At 41.4% G+C, this 26,011-nt stretch overlaps 1 protein-coding gene across 4 annotated transcripts in view; it reads left to right on the top strand.

Annotated features, from left to right (window-relative positions):
• The window catches only part of ROCK1 (Rho associated coiled-coil containing protein kinase 1), a 194,678-nt gene that overhangs the window by 59,521 nt on the left and 109,146 nt on the right, over positions 1-26,011 (top strand). For all 4 annotated transcript variants that reach the window (XM_061596599.1, XM_061596608.1, XM_061596617.1 and 1 more), the window contains 7 exons: positions 4,649-4,749; positions 11,595-11,732; positions 13,487-13,662; positions 16,367-16,451; positions 17,495-17,639; positions 18,509-18,647; positions 19,081-19,172. In XM_061596599.1, the coding sequence (XP_061452583.1) occupies positions 4,649-4,749; positions 11,595-11,732; positions 13,487-13,662; positions 16,367-16,451; positions 17,495-17,639; positions 18,509-18,647; positions 19,081-19,172 (876 nt within the window). The remainder of the gene's footprint in view (positions 1-4,648; positions 4,750-11,594; positions 11,733-13,486; positions 13,663-16,366; positions 16,452-17,494; positions 17,640-18,508; positions 18,648-19,080; positions 19,173-26,011) is intronic.

Here is a 26,011-nt window from a genome sequence, read left to right as displayed (position 1 = left end):
GAATTCTACCTTGTGGTTTTTCCCATTACAGTGTTGCAAGAACACCTGCACTTGGCTGACTTTCTCTTCTACTAAAGATACAGGATCAGTCTCAGGCCCTGAACCTGGCAACCCTACCTTCCACCCAAATTTAAAACAAACCTGTTCCTGGCCACATCCACACCAGGCCTCTATTACACTTTGGACAATCATTATTTATTTATCTATTTATTTAGTGTATTTATATGCTGCCCCATAGCCGAAGCTCTCTGGGTGGTTTACAATAACTAAAAACATTAAAAACAAATATACAAATTTAAAAACACATATTTTAAAAACAATTTAAAAGAATTTATCATGGCTTCTCTCAAAGCCAATCATGGCTTCTCTCAAAGAATCCTGGGAAGTGTAGTTAGTGAAGGGTGCTGAGAGTTGCTAGGAGATACCCTGTTTCTCTCACAGACCTTTAATCAGAGTGGCTGACTGTTAAACCATTCTCTCGGGAATAGGAGTCTCCTCTCAGCACCCTTCACAAACTACACTTTCCAGGATTCTTTGAGGGAAGCCATGACTGTCTCAAGTGAAATCAAGTCTGGTGTGGGTGTGGCCCTCTAATTAGCCAAGCCCAGCAGCTGTGAGGCTTTTAGAACACTGACAGTTGGTCCTTACTGAGCATGCCCCGCATTATAATAGGCTTCCAGCGAAAATTTCTTAAATTAATTAAAAATCAACCAGGCATTCTTTTTTAACTTTTGAACTGCAGTAGATGAAGATCAGAGTATGGGGCAACGTCAGTATTAGGATTACAGGTACTCTGTGAACATGGCTGATTTTTAATGAATTTCAACAGATAATGAGAACTCGCAGAAAAAAGTCCAAAAGGGCTCTGAGTTTTTTTCTCTCTTTTTAGACTTTGAACTCTCGATTCTCTCTGACCGTTTTGTGTATCGCCATGAAAATTGACAGGGTTGTTAAGCAAGCGTTTCTGAGTTCAGAACTATAAGTTTTGCAAGGTTTTGTTTTGAAATGAGCTTATGGGAAGCCTCAGAATGGCATGGGGGGATATTTTCCATTTAACATTGCGGAATGTGAAAAATCCCCGCTGACTATAGTATACAGCCACTCTTGTGGCTGTATAATTTAAGGGGAGTGAATTCCACAACACTAAAGGCCCAATTCCTGTGTTGTGCAGAATGGACTTCCTGATGAGATACTATCTGCTGGATGCCCTCACCTGCTGAGCGCTGTGATCAACTGGGCATATAAGGGGTGAGATGGTATTTCAAGTATCCTGGTCCCAAGCTGTATATGGCTGGACACACAAAAACCAGCACCTTGATCTTAGCCTGGTAGCTAATTGGCAGTCAGTTCAATTTTTTCAGTTGGCAATATCCTGCCCCAGTGAGCAGTTGAGCTGCCACATTTTGCACTAGCTGCAGCTTCCAGGTCAACCTCAAGAGCAGCCCAATATAGAGCACATTGCAGTAATCCTGCTGGAAGGTTGCCAGTGCATGTATGACAGTGTTAGGCTATTCTAGTTTACAAACAGCTGCAACAGGTGCAGAACGCAGCTGCCAGATTATTGACGAGGACCAGTCGGTCTTCGCATATAACACCTGTCCTGGCGCGTCTGCACTGGCTTCCTATTTGCTTCCGGGCGAGATTCAAGGTGCTGGTTTTGACCTATAAAGCCTTACACGGCGTGGGACCTCAATACCTTGTGGAACGCCTCTCTCGCTATGAACCTACCCGTTCACTTCGTTCAGAATCTAAGGCCCTCCTCCGGGTACCAACCCATCGGGAAGCCCGGAGGGTGGTTACGAGATCTAGGGCCTTTTCTGTGGTGGCACCTGAGTTGTGGAACAGCCTCCCCAAAGAGGTACGCCTGGCGCCTACACTTCCATCTTTTCGGCGCCAGGTAAAGACCTTTTTATGCTCCCAGGCATTTTAATCTTCTTAACTTTTTTAATCTTTTAATCTGTATTTTAATTTTTGTAGTATTTATTTTGTTTTTGCTGTGCTTTTCGTTGTTTGTATATGTTTTTGTATTTTTATTATGATATATTGTATTTTATTTTGTTTGTTCACCGCCCTGAGAGCTATTTCGCTAAGGGCGGTATATAAATTGAAATAATAAATAATAATAAATAAATAAATTGTCTTACCAGCCAAAACTGGTAAAAGGCACTCCTAGCCACTGAGGTCACCTAGGCTTCTAGCAACAAAGATGGATCCAGGAGCACCCCTAATCTATAGACTGCTGTTTCTTTCCTGTTATAAACTTGCTCTTTCCCCAGTGGTTCCTGGATGGCATTCAGATTCTCGGGATGGCACCTCCCCCCAGCGCAATGCCATCCCGAGAATCTGAATGCCCTCCAGGAACCCCTGGAAAGAGAAATTCACGGTAAGAAATTCCATTTATTTTAACTTCACAATCAGAGGATATTGTTTCAGTCATAAAACAGGTCTGCTGGTTACTTGTTTTGGGGTTCAATTTAAAGTGCCGGTCTTGGCCGTCATAAGCGCAAAGATTGTCTTGTGCCATATCAACCTGTCCTGACTTTTAGACCTGCCTTAGAGACTCTGTTCCATCAACACAAGTGGTCAAGCAAGTAAGCCTGAGAAGTGGGGCTTATCCATGATATTTCCAAGGCTTTGGAAGACCCTTCTAGTAGAAATCTGCCTAGCTCCTTTCCTATTGTCTTTCAGACAGAAATTGAAACCATTTTTATGCAATCAGACTTCACATACCTTGTTCCTCTGTGGCTTTTAATTATTTTTATTGGAGTTTTTCATCATTGGGGTTTTGTTCTGTGGCTGTTAATATTGCATGTTTTGTTTTCTAATGCATTTTTCTTTTTTGTAAGCTGCTCTAGACTTTGTTGTTGTTGTTGTTGTTGTTGTTGTTGTTGTTATGTGCCTTCAAGTCAATTACGACTTATGGTGACCCTATGAATCAGTGACCGCCAAGAGCATCTGTCGTGAACCACCCTGTTCAGATCTTGTAAGTTCAGGTCTGTGGCTTCCTTTATGGAATCAATCCATCTCTTGTTTGGCTTTCCTCTTTTTCTACTCCCTTCTGTTTTTCCCAGCATTATTGTATTTCTAGTAGACTGCCAAATTAGGGTATACCAATGGAATTGTGCTGCGTGTATTGGGTTCTCAAGGTAGAGGCATTATGGAAAAATTAAATCCAATGCATATCTGGTCGGTGTGGGGACATGATCTGGATTTGTCATCTGTAAGGCTTTAAAATTTGCATAGGGCTTCAATTAGAAAGATTTCTAAAATTATTGCACTACTATAATGCTCAAAAATGCTCAAAAACTGCTAAGAATTTTTTATATTAAGTGGCCTTTAAATTAATAAAATAAAGAACAAAACACTTATTTGCAATGATACTTAAAATGATGATTTATTATGTCTGGATAGCTGACAGCTTTTCCTATATTTTTTTATTTGTAATTTTGTTTTTGAACGTTTTTAAGTGTTTTTAGTATATTTTTCTTGTTAAATTGTTTTGTTTATGTTTGCTGCCCTGGGCTCCTTTGGGAAGATGGGCGGGATATACATTTAATAAATAAATAAATAAATAAAATGTATTTGAAGCATTAAACAGTAGTAGTGTTCATTCCTTAGAAACATAGGAAGCTATATTATACTGAGTCAGACCATTGGGCTATCATGGTTAGTATTGTCTACACTGACTGGCAGCACTCTTCAGGGTTCAGACAAGGTACATTCCCAGCCCTACCTGTAGATGCCAGGAATTGAAACTGGAACCGTTTGGATGCAAAGCAGATGTTCTACCACTGAGCTATGGCTCTTTCACCTTCCCAGTTAATTTACAATAATTGATCTGGGGCTTGGGGAGGGGGTTCTATCTGTATTTCATTCTATAGATCCTAATAATTCAGAATTCTAGCATGTAAATATTGTTCCTTTGAACTTTTCATTAGAAAAGTCTCTTTCAGTTGTTGCATTCTATAACCACAGAACTGAAATACTTTTTATATAATCTCATGCCAGTGTTGACCCATGTAGATTAAAATAGCACGTTACCAAATTTGGAGTTAGAATATCTGACCACTGGGAATTTAAATTATTGTAGTTTGTTGGATGATCTTTTAAAACTGCAGGCCTCCTGCTTATATTTTCATGGTAAAGTTGTAATACAGCAAAAGACCAAAACGTTGGAATTTCACTTTTCATGTATGTCATAACCTAAATATGCTGTAGCTGAGTAAATTAGCAATTAGTCTTTTGTACACTTTTGTATTTGAGTATGTTGTGGTGAGTGCAGACTTTGTCTAGTCTAATTACTAGTTTCAATTATTAAAGTATCAGTTAAACTAACATTAAACTTCTCTCTTGACTTGTTTCTGCAGTGTGTTGTTATATTGTGTGTTTGGCATTTGTATGTTGCCATAGGAATGAAAGTAACTTCCAAAGATTCAAAGGAGATATTTGCAGTAAGGGGAAAAAAGCTAGGAAAAGAGCAAACTTTTGTCTTTAAACAATTTGTGTATTTAACAAGCAACAGATGGAATATAAATAGAATAAAATGTTTACTCAGTAAGTTTTTCTTATATGAAAGTTTATTTCAAAGACATAGCATGTGTGCTTATGCGTTGTACAGCATTTTTTTTCCTTTGTATTTTCATCACAGATAAAGACACAGTAAACAAAATCAGAGATCTCCGTATGAAAGCTGAAGATTATGAAGTGGTGAAAGTGATTGGCAGAGGTGCATTTGGGGAAGTTCAGTTGGTAGGTTTAATTTTTTGTATATGCACAAGGCTAGATTTTATAAAAGAGGAAGCTGCTATTATAATGAAAAAGGAGCACTCACATGTTTACCAGACGTTTGGTATTTTCCCATCTAGCAGGTGGAACTTTGGGCATTTTAAAAGAAGTTATTGTAAGCAATCACAAGCTGTTTTGATGAACAGGCTATAAAAGGACCAAAACCAATCACAATTCAAAGGTGAAATTTTTTATGGACATAAGCCTGAGATCTTGATTCTCTAAAAATCTATTTTTCCACTAGAGCTCCAGATGTCATGAGATTTATGATAACATTGTATGAGTAGCCAGCCCTCTGAATTAGAAGTATAGGTCGAGATTGTGAGAACAGACATCTGCTCATGCAACTGGGCTTTTCTTTGCACTTCTTACATTGCATCCCTCTGTGGGCCCCCAAAATCTGTGCTGAAGGGTTGGGGGATCCTTTGGAGCAAATTAGGAGGACTTGAAGGGTTTGGACAGGGGGAAAGAAGGAACAAAATCCCATTGCAGGAGTGGATTACTATTGTGCAAGTGGGTGAACAACATTGGATGCCCATAACACAAAGACTCAGATGTGTTCCCTTTAAGTGAATATAATTTATTCTAATGTAGCAAGCAAGATTTGTTGCTTGTCTTAAAAATGTATGTAGCGGCAGAACAATGGCCATCTATATTTCTGTGCTTCATTTTGTATTTTGATTATTTTCCTCTTAGTTAAAACATTATACATAAAACTCTGTTGCTGAGAGTGAAATATCTTCTAGCAGGCCGCCCAACCATCTGGAGCAGATTTTTGGGGAATACAGGCGTTGCAGTGTGAAGAGTGAATTGACAAAAAACACCTGCTGTTCTATTAAAAATGTACCTGGCAATAGGTCCCATTAATCTATAGTTATGTCTATCCAAATATGCTTAGGACTGGAGATTGTCTTCACCTGAATTACCTGTTTTTAATAACTTTTTGTACATTTAATCACTACAGTAACTTGCGGCTGTGAATCTGTGGTCCATGGACTACTGGTGGTCCACAAGTTTCATTCAGGTGTTCTGTGGCATATCTGTAAATATACAATTAAATCATACAGCATCTAGCACAGTGTATTGTAATTGTTATAACAGGCAGAAAAATCATTAAGTAGTCCACCAAGACACTTGGCAATTTTCAAGTGGTCTGTGGCAAAAAGGTTTGGGAACTGCTGCACTAAGGAGAATGTAAGTTATTAATGTGCATAATAACTAGCCATTGTGCACATCCATCAGGCCTCATGAAGAGGGAATTGTGTACATTTTCTGGTCAATATACATAATCTCCAAAGCCCTTAGGCAATGTGTATATCTCAGCTGAATTTTGTACATTCTTCAGCCAGTGTGCATATTCTCTATGGCTTTTTTCCTATCTCATTTCAGAAGTTTACAATCTGTGCCCCCTCCCCAGGCTGCATCTCACCCACCTCCAAATCTTACATTCCCACAACACACACTCTTCTGCTGAACAGAGCAGCAGGAAAGGGAGGGGCTCCAGATAAAGATCAACAATTAACATTTTTCTGCAGCCTAGCCCCCTTTTCACCTTTCTCACCTGTTCCCCGGTCAGCTGAGCAGCACAAGGGGAGTTGCAGGGACAGGAAAGTTTTAAACCTTCCCTTCCACAATTCTGATGGAAATTGCCTCCCCCCCCTCTTAAGCTAAGGAAAAAGCAGCATGGGGTCAGTCATCATGGGAATCATAAAGGAGGGTTATCCAGCAGGGAAGAGGGTTGGGAGAGAAAGAGTACCTCTGATCCTATCCACTGCCATTTCTGGACCCACACACTGCTGAGAGATTATTCCAAAAGAATCCAACTCTTGGTGGAAAAAAAGTCCTCTCCTGCACTCATTTCAAGGCTTTAAAAAGGGATGTTGGCATGTCAGAAGCACAGCATGTATGCATAGTCCAAATTCCACCCCAGGGAATGGTTTTACAGAAGAGGGGGCTGCAGCCACATCTTCAGCTCACCTACTGACAGCAGCCATTGTAGAAGGCACGGGGCAGACAGTCGAATCATGTTCCAGCCTGGAGCCCAAATTGGGTCTGATACCATCATGTGATGGCACTGGGGCTGACATAGCCCTGCTGCTGAAGCAGTCCCCTGGCATAAGCAGCAAGTCTGCCAGTACAGGGGTGGTTCTGCCTCTCCATTATGCCCTGATGCTCCCCAGCCAGGGTTTGTATTGCAGTGTCAAGAAATGACACAGGCCATATACATAGAGTGGTATTCCATGCTAGACCTACCCATTGAACTTAATAGACATGACTAACCTAGGTTCATACTTATAGTGGGTCTCCTCTGAGTAGGACTTGATTGAATATAACTCAATGGCTCAAAGGTTCTTTCCCAGTCTTCTTTTTTCAGCTGGTTAACACTTCCCCAGGTGATTAAATCTTCCCTTCTTTGTAATTCCCGTGATGATTACCCCCATGCTTTTACGCTTAAGAGCAGAGGGGTGGGGGGAGCAATTTCCAGGTGAAAACTGCAAAAGGAGGGCTGGATTGTAGAAAAATGTAAATTGTTAATCTTTATCCTGCTCAGTGGGAGGATGTGTTGTGGGACATGTGAGATTTGTCAGTGGTCTAGAAGCAGCTGGGGTGCGAGGCACAGATTGTACACTTCTGAAAACAGATAGAAAAAAAGACATTTTCCTGGAGACTATGCGTACTGACCAGAAAAAAGGCATATTGCTTGGTAAATGTCCAAAATGCCATTCAGAGATGTATATTTACCAAGGTCTGTTGAAGGTTATGCATAATGGCTGGATAATGTATAATTTTATTTATTAATTTATTTCCAATATTTATAAATCACTTTTCACCATAGATGGTCACAAAGTAGTTTACACATCAATAAAACAATCCATCAATCAAAATAATATAATATGATATTCAGTTAATATTAATATCAATCATTACAAAGTTGTCAATACCATCCTCTCTCCAATGTATTTGCATCTGCTGTCTTGCAAATCAATCTATATACATGGGATTATAAACACTGGACAAATGGTAATCATGAAGGGCAAGGGACATTGATAGGAGCTTCTGAGGGCACAGTGATGCCCACAGGTGTCATGTTGGCCCCCACATTTAAGATAAAATGTGAGTGGGCAGCCACAGGGGTGAGAAGGGAAGGATGGAGGGTACCTGGTTTTCTGCGCCCTACCAACATACCCTTTATAAAAGCAAAACGTTATCATGAGGCCCTGATCCCTGTGCGCACCATTTTCTTATCACACAGAATGAAAGAGTAGGAATCGGGGCTCTAGTACCACATTTCTGCTTTCAAAACAGCAGCATGAAACCCAGATACATGCGTTCTTTTATTTCCCTGTCTGAGGAACAGTGTGTGGTTGGGACCCTCATGCTGTGTTTTTGCCTTCTGAAATGCAGGGTGTGTCCCAATCCCTCCACTTCTTTTTCTCACCATGCAGAAAGAAAATATGGGAGTTGGGTTAGCTCCCAATTCCCACACATACAGAAAGGAAAAATAGGTATTAGACCCTAATGATGCATGTTTGCTTTCAGAAAGGCAGTGTGAGGCTCTGAAACCTTGACTTCCTTCCCCTCACATGTGCATTCCATGCTGCGAGGTCACGTTTACATATGAATGGGTCATAGGCATTATACATAGAATCCACTAGGTGGCTTCTTCAAACACTGGAGTACTTGTAGCACTCTAGCTTCAGAATAAAACTGAATATGCGCTGTATAACTTTGCTCTCAGTTGTTGTTATTTGAATTGCTTCTCAGAACAGTGAAGGGTGTTGTATCCAGGTTGGGACTCAGGAACCAGACCAGTTGGTGAAAGCAAATCAGTTTTTATTAGAGTAATATCCAGACAAAGACTACGCTGTCTCATAAAGTTTCACTACAAAACATAACCTGCGACTAGGAAGAGAGTTGACAGAACAAGGAACCACTATTCCCCCTGTCCCTTAAGAAGGGGGCAATTGAGTGCGAATTCTCTCACTGCGCCTCAAAGTGCTCTCATCCACACCCCTCCTCTCTCCTTTCCTTTGCTGCCTCTTTTGCTGTCTCCTTGTACGTGGTGAAGGGGGTGCCACTGCCCCCTCCCCTTCTGAGGACTCTGATTCAGGTATGGGGGAAAGCGGGTGGGGCAAGGCCTAAACCATCAGGCTGCTTCTCCTTGCTTTTCCCTGGATCAGGAGGAGGTTGGATTCCCCCTTGCTCTCCCTCCTTCTCCAACTGCTCTAAGCTCGAAGGGGGAGGAGGCGTGGGGAGCTCACGGGAAGGATATGTGTCTGTTGGACATTCAAGGTCTTTGCTGCCAGACAGTTCTATCTCAGAGATTCCCTCCCCCTCCTCTGCGTCTTCTTCACACGGCTCTGGCCAAATGACCCCCTCCCTCTCCTCATCTTCTGAAACATCAGGGCCCCAATCCTGCATCCTGACAAAGGGTTGCTTTCCTTAACAAGGATGAATAAAGTACATCAGGTAGCTTTAACTCCAGTTTGAAAGAACTATATGATACGTCTGTTGAAAAACTGGAGTAAAAAAGTAAACTTGTCAGTTTTCAGCAGTTTTTAATTTGCTGTATTTATGGCAATTTTTATTTAAATGAATTGAAATTTGACACATTTATAGATCTAATCAAGTAGATCATCTATCCTAAATTTCAGGTTATTAGCTTGATTAGTGTGTTACATTTTTGTTTTTAAGCAATAGGTTTACAATGGTGGAACCTTTCTTGCCTTAGCTAAAGGGGCACCCTGTGCCCCTTTAATAATTCTGAAAATAGAAAAATAGTTGAAATATTCAGGACATAAATTATGAACTTCACATATGAGAGAGAGTCAATATTTGATGTCTATAGAGAGACCTTACTGCGGGGGTCACCCAACATTTCTTGTGCTGGTGGGCACATTTGGAATTTTGAGAAAGCAATAAACTCTGATCACAAAATGGCTGCTGTTGGGGTGTGGCATAACAAAATGGCTGCTGCTGGAGACATAAAATAAGGAGAGTACTTTCATTGTTGCTTCCCACCTAGGACAAGTTAGCAATGCTCTGCTGGCCTTGATTTCTCTCCACAATGCTGCTGTGTAATAATAAAAAGAAGCAATTCCAGTACCAGAAAAAAATATACAGGGACATGTATTTATTTATTTACCACTTAATGCCCAGATGACTTCTAAGTGGGTTTCAAAATATAGAAACCAATTGCAAAACATTGTTAAGCTAATTAAAAATGCATAATAATTAAAATACATAATAAAACATTCCTATTAAAACATTGAAATAAATTGCCATAATTAAAATATGCAATAAAACCCATTTAAATAACACAGCAAATAAAATAGGAGTCTCACATCAAGAGATCAAAGGAATGCATGCCACAGTGGCCAAGCTATCCTTGTCCAGGAAAGGATGCAGCTGATGCACCAGCCAAAGCTGATGATAGGCACTCTTCACCAACAGAGGTCTCCTGAGCCTCCATAGACAAAGATGGTTCAAAAAGCTCTCCGAAACTGCATACATGTTCCTTCAGAGGGAGTGCAGACCCATCTGGAAAAGACAAACTCCCCCATTATTGGACCTGGGAACCACTTACCCACAGTGTCTTTGTCTTATTTCAGACAGGATTCATGTTCAATCTATTGGCCCACAACCACTGAATCTAGGCTCTTCCTGACTCAGATTTATGGGTGTCATCAGCATACTGATGACATTGTACCCCAAAATGTATGAGGTGGTCTCTGTATCCTCTGTCATAGCACATGTGTACCCACCACACACATACAGGCCACAGACCCAAATGCATCTCGTACACCACCTCTCTCTCTCCACCACACACACACTCAAGGACATATCTTACTCTCTCCCACAGACCACACATCTCTCTGCCCAACTGCCTTCCATCCCATTGCTTCTTCATCAGGACATGGGTAGGTGAGCTATGAAGTGATTGGGAAAACTACCCCTGTTGCTTCTCCACCCTGCTCCAATGCCCTCCAGGACTTTGAAGGAATCAACTGCCATCTTCACCACGACTTAAGTGGGCAAGCAAGTAATTGGGGAAGCCTGTTGTTTCTCCACATTCCCAAATGTCATCCAAAAACATTAGTGGTGATGGTGGACACCACCCTACTTCTCCTCTCTTGTCTGCCTTTGTCCACAAAGTGCAATTTTCAACATTCAGGTTTCTTCCACAGAGGAGGGGAGGTATTTACTTCCAAACCAATCAGAGTGGAAGGGGGTGGGCTCTTCCAGCTCCAGCTTCTGCTCTTGGACTGCAGAACAAGCCGCCCTGGGCTCCTACTCAGAGGAAGGGTGGGATATAAATCTAATAAATAAAGAATCCCTTAGAGATCACCCTGGTTTTAAAAACACCCATTATGATGGGTTGGTTGCCTTAGGAGTGCCAAAAAAGGCTTTCGCGGGTACCATGGTGCCTATGGGTGCCTGGTTGGTGATTCCTGCCCTACTGCCTGCATTCAGCCAGGTATACTGTGTGCCAAGCACATTTCAATAACCTCAGCCATAAAATAGTTCAGCATCTCCTATGGAGGTATGCCATGGCCTTGATCGTTTTTTCAGAGTCAAGGGGTTAGGATTTTCTTACACAAATGAGTTGACTATGTGCAGGAGGACTGGAGAAGAACAGGATTGCTACATATCTTTATGTGAAGTGCAGAAGGTAATGATTGGGTACATTGGATATTGCTTGACACAAGGCATGTCTAGCATTTCTGCATATTTGATTAAGAATAGACTCTGCTTTTAACTCTAATCTCTGCCAACATTTTCTTCTTTCTTAAATTTTGTTTTTAAAGGTAAGGCACAAGTCATCACGGAAGGTCTATGCCATGAAGCTTTTGAGCAAGTTTGAGATGATAAAAAGATCAGATTCAGCATTCTTTTGGGAAGAAAGAGATATTATGGCATTTGCAAATAGCCCTTGGGTTGTGCAGGTATATTAACTAATTTTTGTTACACTTACACAGTTATCCTTGAATAAGTTGTATGTTATCCATTAGTTTTGCTTAGTCAGGGGCAGTTCATTTTTCATAAAAGTGCTTGTTTACAGATTTAAGCAACGTTAAGTCTATGTTTAAGTCTGTTTGCAGTTGCTATTACAAGTCCTACAGTGCTTATAAATATGAATATTACTAAAAATAAAAAAAAATCTGGGTGAATAATTTTTAAATATCTTGGGCAGAATCCAAAGTTGCGCAAGTGGACTTTTGCTCATGCAACTGGACTTCAGCCTAGAATCATAGAATAGTAAGAGTTGGAAGAGGCCTATAAGGCCATCAAGTTCAACCCCCTGCTCAGTGCAGGAATCCAACTTAAAGCATACCCAACAGCTGCCTCTTGAATGCCTCCAGTGTTGGACAGCCCACCCTCATTTACTCTCCCTGCAGCCCCATGTGTGTCCCAAAAATTTGCTTCCGGGGTTTCCCCAATTCTTTAGAGCAGATTTTGAGAGTCCATGGAAGGTTTTAGGGAAGAGGAAAGGAAGTGAAATCTGTTCCACTTGCCCATGAACATCATTGGATACTGTCATGCTTCCCTTGGAGAACTCAGCACAGGATGAAGGCGAATGGGAGACTTCAGACTCAGGGAAAGGGACGAGCAGAGAGGCAACTCAAGATGGTTCACCCTCAGACAAGGAGTAGGACCCTGCTGGAGTCATCCTATCAGATTCAGAGAGTGACCAGGAAGCTACTCTGATCTCTGTATAGATGCCAGCAAATGTTGGAACAGTAGAGGCAGTTGGCCTGTTTGGAAACCACAAGCTCTCAAAAGAGGGAAGCCTGATTGCAAACTGCTGGCGTCAACTGCTGAGCTGAAAAGGCCGTGAGTGGCATGGGCTCTTGATGGAAATAACGTTAGACCTCTGTGTCAGATCATCGCCAGCCCTGCCTATGATCCCTGCTTTCAACCCTGACCTGCCTGACTGAATCTCCGGTTCCTGGATTTTGGACTCCCAAGGACTCATCTGTTCTATGCTCTTTCAGTTCACACTTGCTGTAGTTGCTGGCCTCTTCAGCTCAAGCCCGACATATTTATGGCCCGGCTGCTGGTCATTATCTGCTAATTACTGCAGCTATAAACTATTTCAATTCAGTTGGCAGAGACTGACAGATTCAGCCTCTTGTCTCTCAATACGTTTAGCTATATATTAAAGTTCTATGTCATCTGCTTTTGCGTCGGAGCTCAGTGGATTAAGTACCTAGCCCAGAGGACTTGGTTGAGGTGTAATATAGAGGTGTAATAAATTAATAGCTACAGTATCTGATCCTGGTTTAAGTGCAGTTTTTTTGCGAAGGGGCTGCATTACATTGGCAAAAGACTTGTGCATATATTAGCTTAAGAAACTGAGGTATGATTGGCCAAACATTTAAGTGATGTCCATTTCAACTCTCCTTCCCTGTAGTGAGCCCAATATATTGTGGTGACGTGTTTGTGCCCCTGTTCCCACCAAAGTTGACATAGTATTTATTTTCAGATAAATAAGGCATTGTATATAAATAGTAAACTGGTTCTGGATTTTGGTTGATATACTTATCGAAAAGTATATCAGGGATGCTGAAACTATTCTCATAACGTTAGTCTTTAAACGTTAACAAATAATAATTCTAATCACTATGCCTTCTTAAAAAAAAGAACACAATGTGATGAAAAGAACTTGCAATGTGTTTAGCTTTATTTCCTTTTATAGTTATTTTATGCATTCCAAGATGACCGCTACCTTTACATGGTGATGGAATACATGCCTGGTGGGGATCTGGTGAATTTAATGAGCAATTATGATGTTCCTGAGAAATGGGCAAGATTTTATACTGCAGAAGTTGTTCTTGCATTAGATGCAATTCACTCCATGGGCTTTATTCACAGGTATCCATGATATTTTTTCTTAATATCTGAATCTCTCTGTATTCTAACTAGAGTACTTCAGTATAATCAATAGTATTTAAAACTATTTTTCTAATAGTTATTCTTGGACTTATGTAAAATGTTCATCTTGAGAAAAAGCAAATTGGAGATTATAATCTTCAGGACTAGAAATGTAATTTCCCCCCCCTTCATCTTCCCCCTCCCCCGCTCCAACAAAAATGAGAGCTTTATTTGAGAACTGTCCCTAGACCAGGGTGGCTAACCTGTAGTCCTCCAGTTATTGTTTAACTCAGATCAAATCCAGCATGGCTAATGGTCAGGGATGATGAGAATTGTGGTCCAACAACATCTGGAGGGCCACAGGTTAGCTACCCCATCCATAGTATAAAACTAATGTTAAGAGCCATGTGACAATTTTTGCATATCAGTAGTTTTGCTTGTGGTGAAATTGTTGTCCAAGTAATTTACACATGTTATGTTGTGTGTATCATGATGAGCCTTAAACCAGAGGTGGGCGACTTTGGCTCTTCCAGTGTTATAACTTCCATCAGTCCCAGCAAGCATGGCAATGGATAGGGATGATGGGAGTTATAGTTAGTAACATCTGGAGGAGACAAAGGTTCCCCACCCCTTCCTTAAACCATGGCTTATCATGTGTGAGTGAATTGCTCCTGCTTAATCCTCCTTGTTCTCACTGGGAGGAAACTAACCATGATTCCCAGCTTAGCATTTTGTTTAAACCAGGGATTGTGATTTGTTTTGCTCCACCCAAATATAAGTCAAAATTTGTTCTTGTCTTATTGTAGTTTGTTTGGACTAGTGAAACAATCAATCCCTGCTTTGAACCTAACACTAAGCCAGGTTCATGGTTTGTTTCCTCTCAATACGAGCAGGCGCGATTCACTCACTCTTGTTTATAGCTTACAGTGACGTGTGAACATTGCCATTGCCTTGGATTGTAAGCACTGTGACCAGAAAGAAACTCATGCATTGGGACTTTCTTGTACCATCCTCTACCTGTGCCATCTGAAAAGCTTTCTTGGAGGGTTGGGGGACCCTTTTGAACAGTGTAGGATGAGGTATGAGGTTCCTCTCTCCTCTAGCAGCCCTCATGTCCCATTCCATGACGATCAGGAGGTTCCCGAAACCTCTGAAGAAGTTTTGGTGGGGGCACAGATGATGGAGAGGACAGGAAAGTCCCCTTGAACCAAATGTTTGCTTGCAGTACTTAGAATCCAAGCCATTGTTATTAGTAGGGATAGAGGAAAAATTGGATTCAGTTCCCATTTAAAGGCAAATCTATCACATTCATACTTTCCAAAACAGTATGAGAACCAGCACAGCCATCCTTTGAAATTTGCACTTACCTGAATTATGTGATGCAGTTCTCCAAACAGTCAGTGTTTACAGAAATGCACATCCTGGGACAAAATGTGCATAAAAATAAACATATTAATGAAAATAACATGCATTGTATTGTGAGAAATTGATTGCAAAACTGTGAACATTAGTCAAAACTGCATACAAAAATGTGTTAATTAGGAGAGATTTGCACTAAAATGCTGAAGAATTTTATGAGAATTTTAAAAAATTGCAAATTGCTAAAGAAATGTGGGGAACTGAATTTAAGATTGGAAAAATGAGAAAAGGAGAGAACTGAATTTGACGGATACTTCCGTCCCTAGTTATTAGGTGCACTAGCTGTAAATCTCTGTTTGTAGTGAATCACATGGATGATTGCTATAAATTTGAGGAGGACCAAGAACATTGTAGTCAAATTCCGGTCACATAAATATAGCCTGAATTGATCGTCTTTGTCTATTTGGTGTGGAGAAAGTGTTTGTTTTGTAACTTACAATGGATGGTGTTTGGGTGGTTTCCATCTTTTGATGGATTTAGCATTTCATGATGGAGGTGGAGAAAGGTATTGACTTGTTCGAGATTATTTTGCAAGAACACAGAATAAAGATAAACATATTATGTTTAGTGTTTTGTTGAGCAGCTTATAGTTGTAGAACAGCTATATATGACATCAAATCAGAATTTAAACTCCTAATTATTCAGGAGTCTATATTCTAAACTCTATCTGTTTACACATGCTGCCACTGTAAGGCAAGGTAAGGTGAGGTTCCACCATATGCTGAGATTGAGAGAGCAGTGGCAAAATGAAAAAGGGTTCCTTTTTGTGTGCTTTGTATGTTCATTGTTAAGAGACACAGAGACAGCTTTCTCACATTGGATAGGAGTAATGTAAAGTTTAACAAATACCAAGATGGCCCTGAAAACCTATGGTCGCTTCCTGGAGCAAATTCCTGTGTTCCATCTCCCCCTTAACTGTGGTTTTGCATTTCATTGGTACATATGTAAATGGCAAATTATGCTGCCAACAGACTTTAAAAGGCTCAGGTAGCTGCTAATGGGAAAAACCTCTGCCTGAGACCCTGGAGAGTCACTGCAAGTTGTGGTCAATACTGGGCTCATAGATGAACAGTTTTGTGGAAATCGGCTTCCTTTGTGTGCTTAAATCACAGTTAAGGGAGGAATTTGCTCCTGGAAGGGGATAGAGTATGACAACGATTATGGTCAAAGGTTGGCTCCAAGTTTGCTAGGGGTTGGTTCTTAACAATCTTATGTGGCAAGACATGTAGTATTGGTGGGGGGGTTGGTAAATAAAACATAGATTGATTTGCTTTATTCTTTTCAGAGATGTAAAGCCTGATAATATGCTGCTAGATAAATCTGGTCATTTAAAACTAGCAGATTTTGGTACCTGTATGAAGATGAATAAGGTTGGTACACTTTTTTAAAAATTCTGAATTAAATCTTGTGCTTTTGAGAATCATGTTTTTCTGGGAAAATGCGTTTTGAATATTAGTGTTTGTTTAAATTAAGTATTTAAAAGCAGTTCAGCCTCCATCTTTGACACATTTTCCCAAGCAGATCCATGAACATATACTCTTCAGAGTACTCGGTAAGTTCCACAGAGTGACACTTTTCTTAAAAAAATAATTTTTATTGACCTTTTTCAAAATTACAAAACCATTTGTATACTATATAGACAAAGTAATGTACTTTTGAGATATTAGAGAACATCTCATTACAGTACCAAAAGGAAAAATAAAATTATACTCATGTACAAAGTCATGTATGGGTTATCCTTTAAAAAAAAAATCCTAACCACTCCCACAATGGCATAAATTAGGAAGAGACATGTTAGAGCAATCATTCTTAATATCACAAAACGTAAAAGAAGAGAGCATCTTGTACATAAACACCAGCAATAAACATTTATTGAGTAACTGATTCAAGGAATGACCAAGAAAGAGGCGTGTTAATGTTAATCAGCAGTTGCAACACCTGTGGGTTAGTACTGCCTTGCATCAAGTGTTCCAGATATTGGCATGAAGAGCTGGTGGATTCTGACAGTGTTCTTTTTGGTTTATGTGAACTATAAGGGGATACCAGCTCTTGGCAAATTCGTCTTTCATAGAGAGACCCTGTGCCATTCTGAGCTTAGAGGCAAGCTGTTCCATAAAAGCTACGTACAACACGTTTTGTTACCAGTACTGGAGGGTAACCCTGCGTAAATCTCTCCAATGTTTTGCAGTTGTCACTCTTGCTGCCATGAGAAGGTGTCCAGTTATTGTTTTATTTTCTAGATCTTTTATTAGTGCATAAAGTAGTTTAAAATAGCCATTTGCTGTGTTTTATCAAGTATTATCGAGTATTTGCATGGTAATTAATTGGATTTTTTCAAAAATTAAAATCCAGAAAGTTTGGACTTGCGCACACAGAGTGACTCTTTTAAATGACTCCTCTCTTTTCTTCATAGGAAGGTATGGTACGATGTGATACCGCTGTTGGAACACCAGACTATATATCTCCGGAAGTATTAAAATCTCAGGGTGGTGATGGTTATTATGGACGAGAGTGTGACTGGTGGTCAGTTGGCGTCTTTTTATATGAAATGCTTGTAGGTGAGCATCAGAATAATCAGTGTTTTGCAAATGTCATTAGCTGCATTTCTTGTTGAAAAAAAATACTTTACAAGTAACAAAATAGCTATCGCTTTGTTTTATACAATATTGTACGCATCATGGTAAGAAGTGTAAAAGCAGCAGAATATATTATTGATTTAAATTGTGAACTATACTCAATGTCAGTTTGTTTTGTGAGGGATGATTCTTTTTTACTGGTTTTATTACAAATCATATTACCTCAGCTATGTAATTTTTAATGTAACATTTCTAGTCTGATTGAATAAGGTTTACTTGAAAGTAAGTCCTACTGAGTTTGGAGGATGCTTATTCCAAAGAGGGCATAGGATTGTAGTTTTTGATACTTTGATGCTGCATCCTTCCAGATCTTACTAAACACCAAGTAGACTATTCAGGATTTGATCCTGTGTGTGTGATGGAGACCTGGCTAGATAATGAGGAGGGTTAATCTTGTTTACCCCTTCCTGAGAGATTGCATGTTGTCTTTGTGTGTAAAGTTTTTGATCTCCAGTCTCTTCTGTTTGTCTCTAGTGCTCTTTTTATTGTCTCTGAATGTCACTGCTCTGCTTAGAATTATAATATGTGCAAATGTTTCTACATCATAGTTGTCAGAAGAACATGAGCTTCTCCAATTCTTAGTATAACTGGAATATAAGATTTCTAATTTGATATTGATATTAAGTGATACCAGGTGCATCCTGGCTACTTAAAATCATAGCATGAGAAGTAGCAATCATCTGCTTACTCCCTTCACTTCCCAGACTAGTTCTGACACAATGTTTCCCTGTCATTTTGTTGACTCCAGCTATTGTGTGACATTTTCTCATTTTTGTTCTTTTTCATTATAGGCGATACACCTTTTTATGCAGATTCTTTGGTTGGAACGTACAGTAAAATTATGAACCATAAGAATTCTCTTAGCTTTCCTGATGATAATGATATTTCTAAAGATGCAAAAAATCTTATTTGTGGCTTCTTAACTGACAGGTAAAATATTGTACATGTTCTTAATCAAAATACCATAAATAGGTTTTAGGTGGGTTTCACTTTCAAAGTCGCTTATGTGTGATTGTGTTGTTTTTGAAACTGATATTTTCATAGGCCTGGATTCGGAAGTGTGCTTCTGCAAGCAAAAGCCTTTTTTATACACAGAAATGCTGATTCTGACTTAGCAGAGATCGTATGAGAACTGTGATCTGAAATCCAGAAATGTTACTGGGTTTGCACAAGCTGTTGCACAACTATTTGTACAAGGCCATTTACTATTTTTTCTCAGTAATATGCTAAACTGTTTAGAGTTCCTGATTTTCCAATTTTAAAATGACTGCTGAGCTACTTTTACAGACATTTGTATGCTATATGCAGTTTGACCTCCAGAGTTTGCATATTTATTTGTTTGTTCAAAATACTACTTTTACAGAGAAGTTAGATTAGGCCGAAATGGTGTGGAAGAAATCAAGCGACACCCATTCTTCAAAAATGATCAATGGTCTTGGGAAAACCTTAGAGACAGTAAGTATCTCTCTCTATAGAAGCTTCTTTTTTGCATGATAAATAACAGGGCAAATATTCCTAATAGCAATTCTTTATCTGTAAAATACTGAATGCATCTGTAGGACCTTTGTCTTATGCAGTGGAAGAAAGTGGTTTTCTATACAACTAAAGATTTTAGAAAAAGAAAAAAAACTGTGCAACCTTTCATAGCCATATTGAATAGGATCCAAAGAGCTACTTTTGTTGCACCTAAAAAGCTTGAGCACTTTTATTTTCCCCACCTCTGTGACAGCAGATCACTATGGCATATCACAAATTAGGTTTTCCATGTGTGGAATATGCTGATTTTGGAGAAACAGAAGAAGCCCCAAGTTCCTTGGGGCATGTAGAATTCAGTTATGGCCTTTGTCAGGTATGGCCCCAATGCAGAGGGTCATGCTTCTGTTCCATTGAAATCAATAATATAAATTTTGTCACAACTAACTTGTGGTGAAGCATGAATTAATTTGCATTGGGGCCTATGTAACATCTTTTAATAGTGTAACTTGAGTAGATGCCAGGTATATACATGTACCTGAGTGTATGTATATATTAGGGATAGGGGAAAATTTTGATTCAGTTTGTGTAAAGCTAAATTTATAAAATTTTCACTTTCTAAAACAATATGCGAACAGAAACAGCCATCCTTCAAAATTGGCAATTATCCAAATTTTGTGAGGCAGTTTTCCAACCAAGCAGTGTTTTTAAAAATACATATATTAGGGGGAAAGTGTGAGCAAAATGGATATATTGGTGAAAATAACATACAAAAATATCCTGCTTAATGTTATAATTATTTAGGTTTTGAACCTTTAAATTTTTAATGGCAGTCTTTTTTCTATTGCATGCTGTGCACAATGTAGAATATTTTCCATAGGAGAAATGCCATCAAGCGGGTAACATAGCTCCACCTATCGTCTGAAGGCAAGAATGTTTTTGAAGTCAAGACTAGGGGCGTCAGGCCCCTCCCACTCCCCAGTTCATTCTTGCCTTCGTCCGTGCAAGTTAGATAAAGCTAGCGTCTAGATAAGTTCTTTGTCTATTTGTGTGACGGGGTGGAGGTTTTGTGTGTGTTTCCCACGTTGTTCCCTTTCCCCTGTCTTTTACCTTGGAGTCTGTGGGACTGACTGTATTTGTTTGTCTTTGTTTTAAAGGGAATCCTCTTTTTTGTCTATTTTTCCCCTCAGTCCCTGAACTTTTCCTGGGAGACCGCGGCAGCGGTTCTCCCTTCCCAAGGCGGCAGACGCAGCCTTGTTAGGGAGCTTGCGGCTGCAGTTCCCTGACTAGTCAAACAGCAATTTTGGGAGACCGCGGCTGTGGTTTTCCCGTCCTCAGTCGGCGTTCGCAAGCTCACCCCAGGAGCTTGCGGCTGCGTTCCTTCCATAGCCAAACGGCGATTCTAGGAGTCCGCGGCTGCGGCTCTCCCTCCCTTCGCCGGCGGACGCACATTTAACCAGGAGCTTGCGGCTGCAGCTCTCTGTCCGTCCGCTCTCCTCTTTCAACTCGCCACCTATTTTCGCGGCGGTTTTTTCCCCAGAGCCTGCGGCTGTGGCTCTTCATACTCTCAGTGTCCCTTTCTGGCTGGACTGCCCCGCCTCCCCCGGCTCGTTCTGCGGCAGTTTAAATCTCACCGCGACGGTCGCTAGCAGTCTTCGGCTGCAGATTACTACCAGTGTCCCTAATTCTGCCCAATTACTAGGGGATTTTGCTGGCCAGACTCTCTTTCCTGGCTTTTATAGCTGCGATCGCACTTCTCAGCCCCGCGGCTCAAGAGCGTCATTTTTAATTTGGAGGCCAATTTTTCGGCTTGCTGGTGCTCCCCAGGGACTGCCATTGCTTCTTCATCACCACAAGCCCTTCTGATTGGCCAATTTTCCTGCTTTTTTCGCGGGCGCCATTTTGTTTGTTCCTTTCCCCCCCCCCGCTCTTTCTGTTAAGCCTATTAAGTACTGCAAAGGGGGGGTCGCTATTACAAGGGCTGTGGATAGCAGAGCCCAGGCTTTCAGTCAGCTCCCACAGCGTGATCTACCCTTTGTGTGTGTGTTGCAGATAGGATCCTATAGTTCTTCACAGGTTCCTTTATTAAATATGCTACTGCTGCTGGCTCTGGCAACTATTTGATTACTGCAACTATCTGAACCAGTACAATCTGTGACTTTTTCATCAAGACTATTGCTACTGCACTGGCTGTGCACTAGGCTGATTGAACTGTACATTCTGCCCCATTCGTGACCGTGTACAAAGGCTGTTGATACTATACAAAGCTGTTTGGACTGTACATTCTGCCCCATCCGTGGCCGTGTACAAAGGCTGTTGATACTATACAAAGCTGTTTGGACTGTACATTCTGCCCCATCCGTGGCCGTGTACCAAGGCTGTTGATACTATACAAAACCTGTTTGAACTGTACATTCTGCCCCATCCGTGGCCGTGTACCAAGGCTGTTGATACTATACAAAACCTGTTTGAACTGTACATGTTGATGTGTGAACGTTGTTGCGTGACAGCGCACGTTACTTTGGAGTTAAGTTGAGCAAGAAACTTCACAGAGGCTTGAGAAAGTTTTAAGAGTCTTTACTAAGACATTACGGCCAAAGGCATAGTTCCCCCCCTTCTTCCCCCTTTTTCCCTCTTCAAAAGCAAAAGTAAGAAAGACACAGACAGTACTCTAACATCAACAGTTAGACCTTTTCACAAGCTGTTATCTCCCATTACCATGACAACTACTGGCCTTGGATGTCTGCTCTCTCAGGCCAGGCACAGCAGATAAGGCTGCTTCTCCAGACACTTCTTGTAACTTTCCAAACTTTCAGACTTGATGGAAAAACACTCAGTGACAGTACAGTACAATGGTCAACAATCCCCCCTTTTTTCCCATCATGTCTGTAATTCATTACAACAATAACAATAATACATTTCTACAATACAAAGTAATGCATTTCAATACATTGCATCATACATTTCCAGTTCAGTACATTTCAGGACATTTTTAAAACTTTATCAATCAAATTTCGGTTGCACACAAGTCAGATACAGTGTCTCAGGGTCCATCTCTACCTCTTTGTGCATCCCTGGACTGGTTATTAATCCCACCGTAAATCTTTCTGGCGGTTTTCCAATGTTAGATCTCTCAGAACGTCTCAAAGGCACTAGAGCTTCTGCTCTCCCAGCCCCCCCATTTGAGCTGGTGCTTGGTACAGCTTGCGCCGGATATTCCATTTCCTCAGCCTTGCGTTTCTTTGATCTCCGTTTCCCACAAATGAGTTCATTTAATGCATCCCTAAGTGGAATTTGTGTGCCTTCCACTTTTATGTCAAGGTTTGGTTTAAATGTTTGTGCTTGTGTTTGTGCTTGTGTGTCAGCTGATCCTGTAAGAATGACTGTTTGCCTTTGATCCCAAGGCTTTTCTGAGACTTTAATGCTTCTGCTCAGAACTAATTGCTGTGTTTCTGGTATCCACACTCTGAAATATGCATTCTGAAACCCCAGAACAAATCCCTGTTGTGCTCTGGGTGCAAGTTTGCCCCTTCTTTTTCCCTGTGGAATGTGGACCCAGCATCTAGCTCCAAATTTCTGAATGTGTTGCACTTTCGGCTTTCTCCCAGTGAGTTTCTCATAAGGTGACATTCCAAGTGCACTGTGTAACACCCTGTTGTGAATGTAATTCGCATACATGATTGCCTCTCCCCAGAAAGAATTCCCTAAACTGGAATCCATTAACATGGCTCTCATTGCTTCCTGAAGCACCCTGTTTTTTCTCTCAGCAGTCCCGTTGGAAGGTTTAAGTGCTATTTTCTTACTTGCCAGCACTTCATGCAATGCTTTACCTGTGAATTCCTCCCCCTGGTCTGAGCGTATAGCCCCCACCGTGGTGCCATGTTGAGTTTCGATTCTCTTTATGAACAGTTTCAGCTTCTGCTCAGCTTCACTTTTAAGCTTGAGTAAATGAAGATGAGTGTATCTCGAAAAATCATCTACTATGACCAGAAAATACTTAGCACCTCCTCGTGAAGTGTTTATTGACCCTGATAAATCAACATGAATGAGTTCATAGGGAGCTGATGTGGTCCTTTCAGCCTCCCGGTTTATGGGTGCAATTGTCATTTTCGCTTTATGGCAAGCATCACAATCCATTATTAACTATCCACAATCTTTCAAACGCATGTTTTCACTATGCATTGGGGTTTTCTTTATCGTGTCAAAGTTTGCATGCCCCAGCCTCTGATGCCATTCATGGACGCAGCCTTGATGTGTCTGTGCCACAGTGTTTAACACAGCACACCCTGCTTGACTGCCTTTTATTACAAACTGGGAATCATTCAGGCTTCCCTGCAAGCACACTTGATCTCCCCTCATTACATAACATTTGTCTCTGTCAAACAACACTGAAAACCCACAACTGGTCAGTTTTCTCACAGACAACATGTTATGAGACAGTTCTGGTACAAACAAACAATCTGACAGTATTCCAAGCTTATCAAATCTCACCAGTCCTCGAGCCTCCACATTTTTCCGCGATCCATCCGCTAGTTGAACAAAGTCCTGCTCATCTGTAGACGAATAAAACAAACTCCTGTCTTTGATTAATATATGGCTCGCACCACTGTCAAGAATCCAGTTAACAGGTCCTAAATCTTGAGACTTCTGTTTACAAACAAAGTTCACACTGCCGCTATGCGTCTTCCAGCCTCCGTCCCTGGAGTTTCGCCTGACTGCACAGTCTCTTTGAAGATGCCCATGAGCTCCGCAGAAATAACAAGCCTTTAGCCGTTGCTGCTCCTGCTTGTAATCCTGCTTGCTTCTGACAGCCTCCTTCGGCACGGCACTTTTCGCCTCCTGCCTCCGCTGCCATTCCTGGGACAAATCCTGCAACGCGTCCCACATCTGTTTAGCTGACGGCTCATCTCTCACATACATCAGTTGAGAATCCGATAGAGCCAAGATTATAAACGCCTGCGCCCTCTCATCATTCCGTACCCAGGCCGCTGTAAGGGGTGCAGGGGGTGTTCCTTCAATAGCTTCCCATAAATCCTCTTTTATCAGGAAGGCACACATCTTTGGCTTCCAACTGCCATAATTCTTTTCATTAAGTCGTTCCATCGGCAAGCCTCCAGACATGTTTACAGCAGTCATCTCTGCTCACCTCTGTTTGGCACAATCAATCAAGCTGCCCTCTGGATCTCCGTCTGCCGTTCAGACCAGCCACTTACTCCTGTGTAACGCGCTGTGGATCTGGGCCCATAACCCTGTTGATGTGTGAGCGTTGTTGTGTGACAGCGCACGTTACTTTGGAGTTAAGTTGAGCAAGAAACTTCACAGAGGCTTGAGAAAGTTTTAAGAGTCTTTACTAAGACATTACGGCCAAAGGCATAGTTCCCCCCTTCTTCCCCCTTCTTCCCTCTTCAAAAGCAAAAGTAAGAAAGACACAGACAGTACTCTAACATCAACAGTTAGACCTTTTCACAAGCTGTTATCTCCCGTTACCATGACAACTACTGGCCTTGGATGTCTGCTCTCTCAGGCCAGGCACAGCAGATAAGGCTGCTTCTCCAGACACTTCTTGTAACTTTCCAGACTTTCAGACTTGATGGAAAAACACTCAGTGACAGTACAGTACAATGGTCGTGGCCGTGTACTAAGGCTGTTGATACTATACAAAACCTGTTTGAACTGTACATTCTGCCCCATCCATGGCCGTGTACCAAGGCTGTTGATACTATACAAAACCTGTTTGAACTGTACATTCTGCCCCACTCGTGGCTGTGTACTAAGGCTGTTGATACTATACAAAACCTGTTTGAACTGTGCATTCTGCCCCATCCGTGGCCGTGTACCAAGCCTGTTAATTCGGTATATTCTGCCCCATCTGTGGCTGTATACCTCACCATCTGAGCCAGTGCATTCTGCCCCATCTGTGGCCGTGTACTGAGTGTGTTTGGGTCTGTACATTCTGCCCCACCCGTGGCCGTATACTGAACCCCCTTCGGAATATATGATGGCGGAACAGCCAGCGACAGCTCAGGCAACCAAGCCTAAACAGTCTAAGGCAACCAAGCACAAGCACGTCAAATCGGTTGCCAAAACTAAGCATATATCCAGCCTTGGATCAACCAAGAGGGCATGCTACATCTCCATACCTCTGTCTGAGGCGGCCGGCCAGGAACTATTAACATCTCTGTTTAATTCTCCGACCGCATACTCCGAGGAGGATTTTTTAGGGTTTCCTGACCAGCCAACAGCCAGCCATCCTCCTCCTGTATTACCAGCACAACCATCTTCCACACCAGGGCTGCAGCTGTCTCATGAGTTTTTATCACAACTACAAGACATGCTGTCATTCTTTTCTCAGACACAGTCTCAGGCACAAGTCACTGCCACGCCTCAGCAGAGGGTTAGCAGACTACCCGATGATCTGGGTCACTATGTTCACAATGAGGCAGATCCATCATGTTCTCCAAACCCTTTTGACATTGCCAGAGGCAGATTTATCGATAACGTCTCTTGTGGGGAGGATCCACCTTATCCTATGCAAGCCGAAGGTGACGACTGGAGTGACCAGTCGGAGCCAGCGGAAGATAACTCATATCGTCTGTTTGATACCTACGATAATCAGCCCTTGCTTGCAGAGTACTAACCACCCTTGGTTTACAATCTGCACAACCTGCAGCTGCCACTTCCACAATTAAGGGGGCCAGAGTCCTGAAATCTCCCACACCAGCGGAGCACTACTTTCCGGTACCAGACCCTATTGCTAAGCTGACCTTTGAAGAATGGTCTCACCCATTGCAAACTTGCCGTCTTAACGCTCTTGGCTCCAG

The sequence above is a fragment of the Rhineura floridana genome, chromosome 1 (genome assembly GCF_030035675.1).
Source record: "Rhineura floridana isolate rRhiFlo1 chromosome 1, rRhiFlo1.hap2, whole genome shotgun sequence".
NCBI classification, from domain to species: Eukaryota; Metazoa; Chordata; class Lepidosauria; order Squamata; family Rhineuridae; genus Rhineura; species Rhineura floridana.
This window is presented reverse-complemented; position numbering and strand designations above follow the sequence as displayed.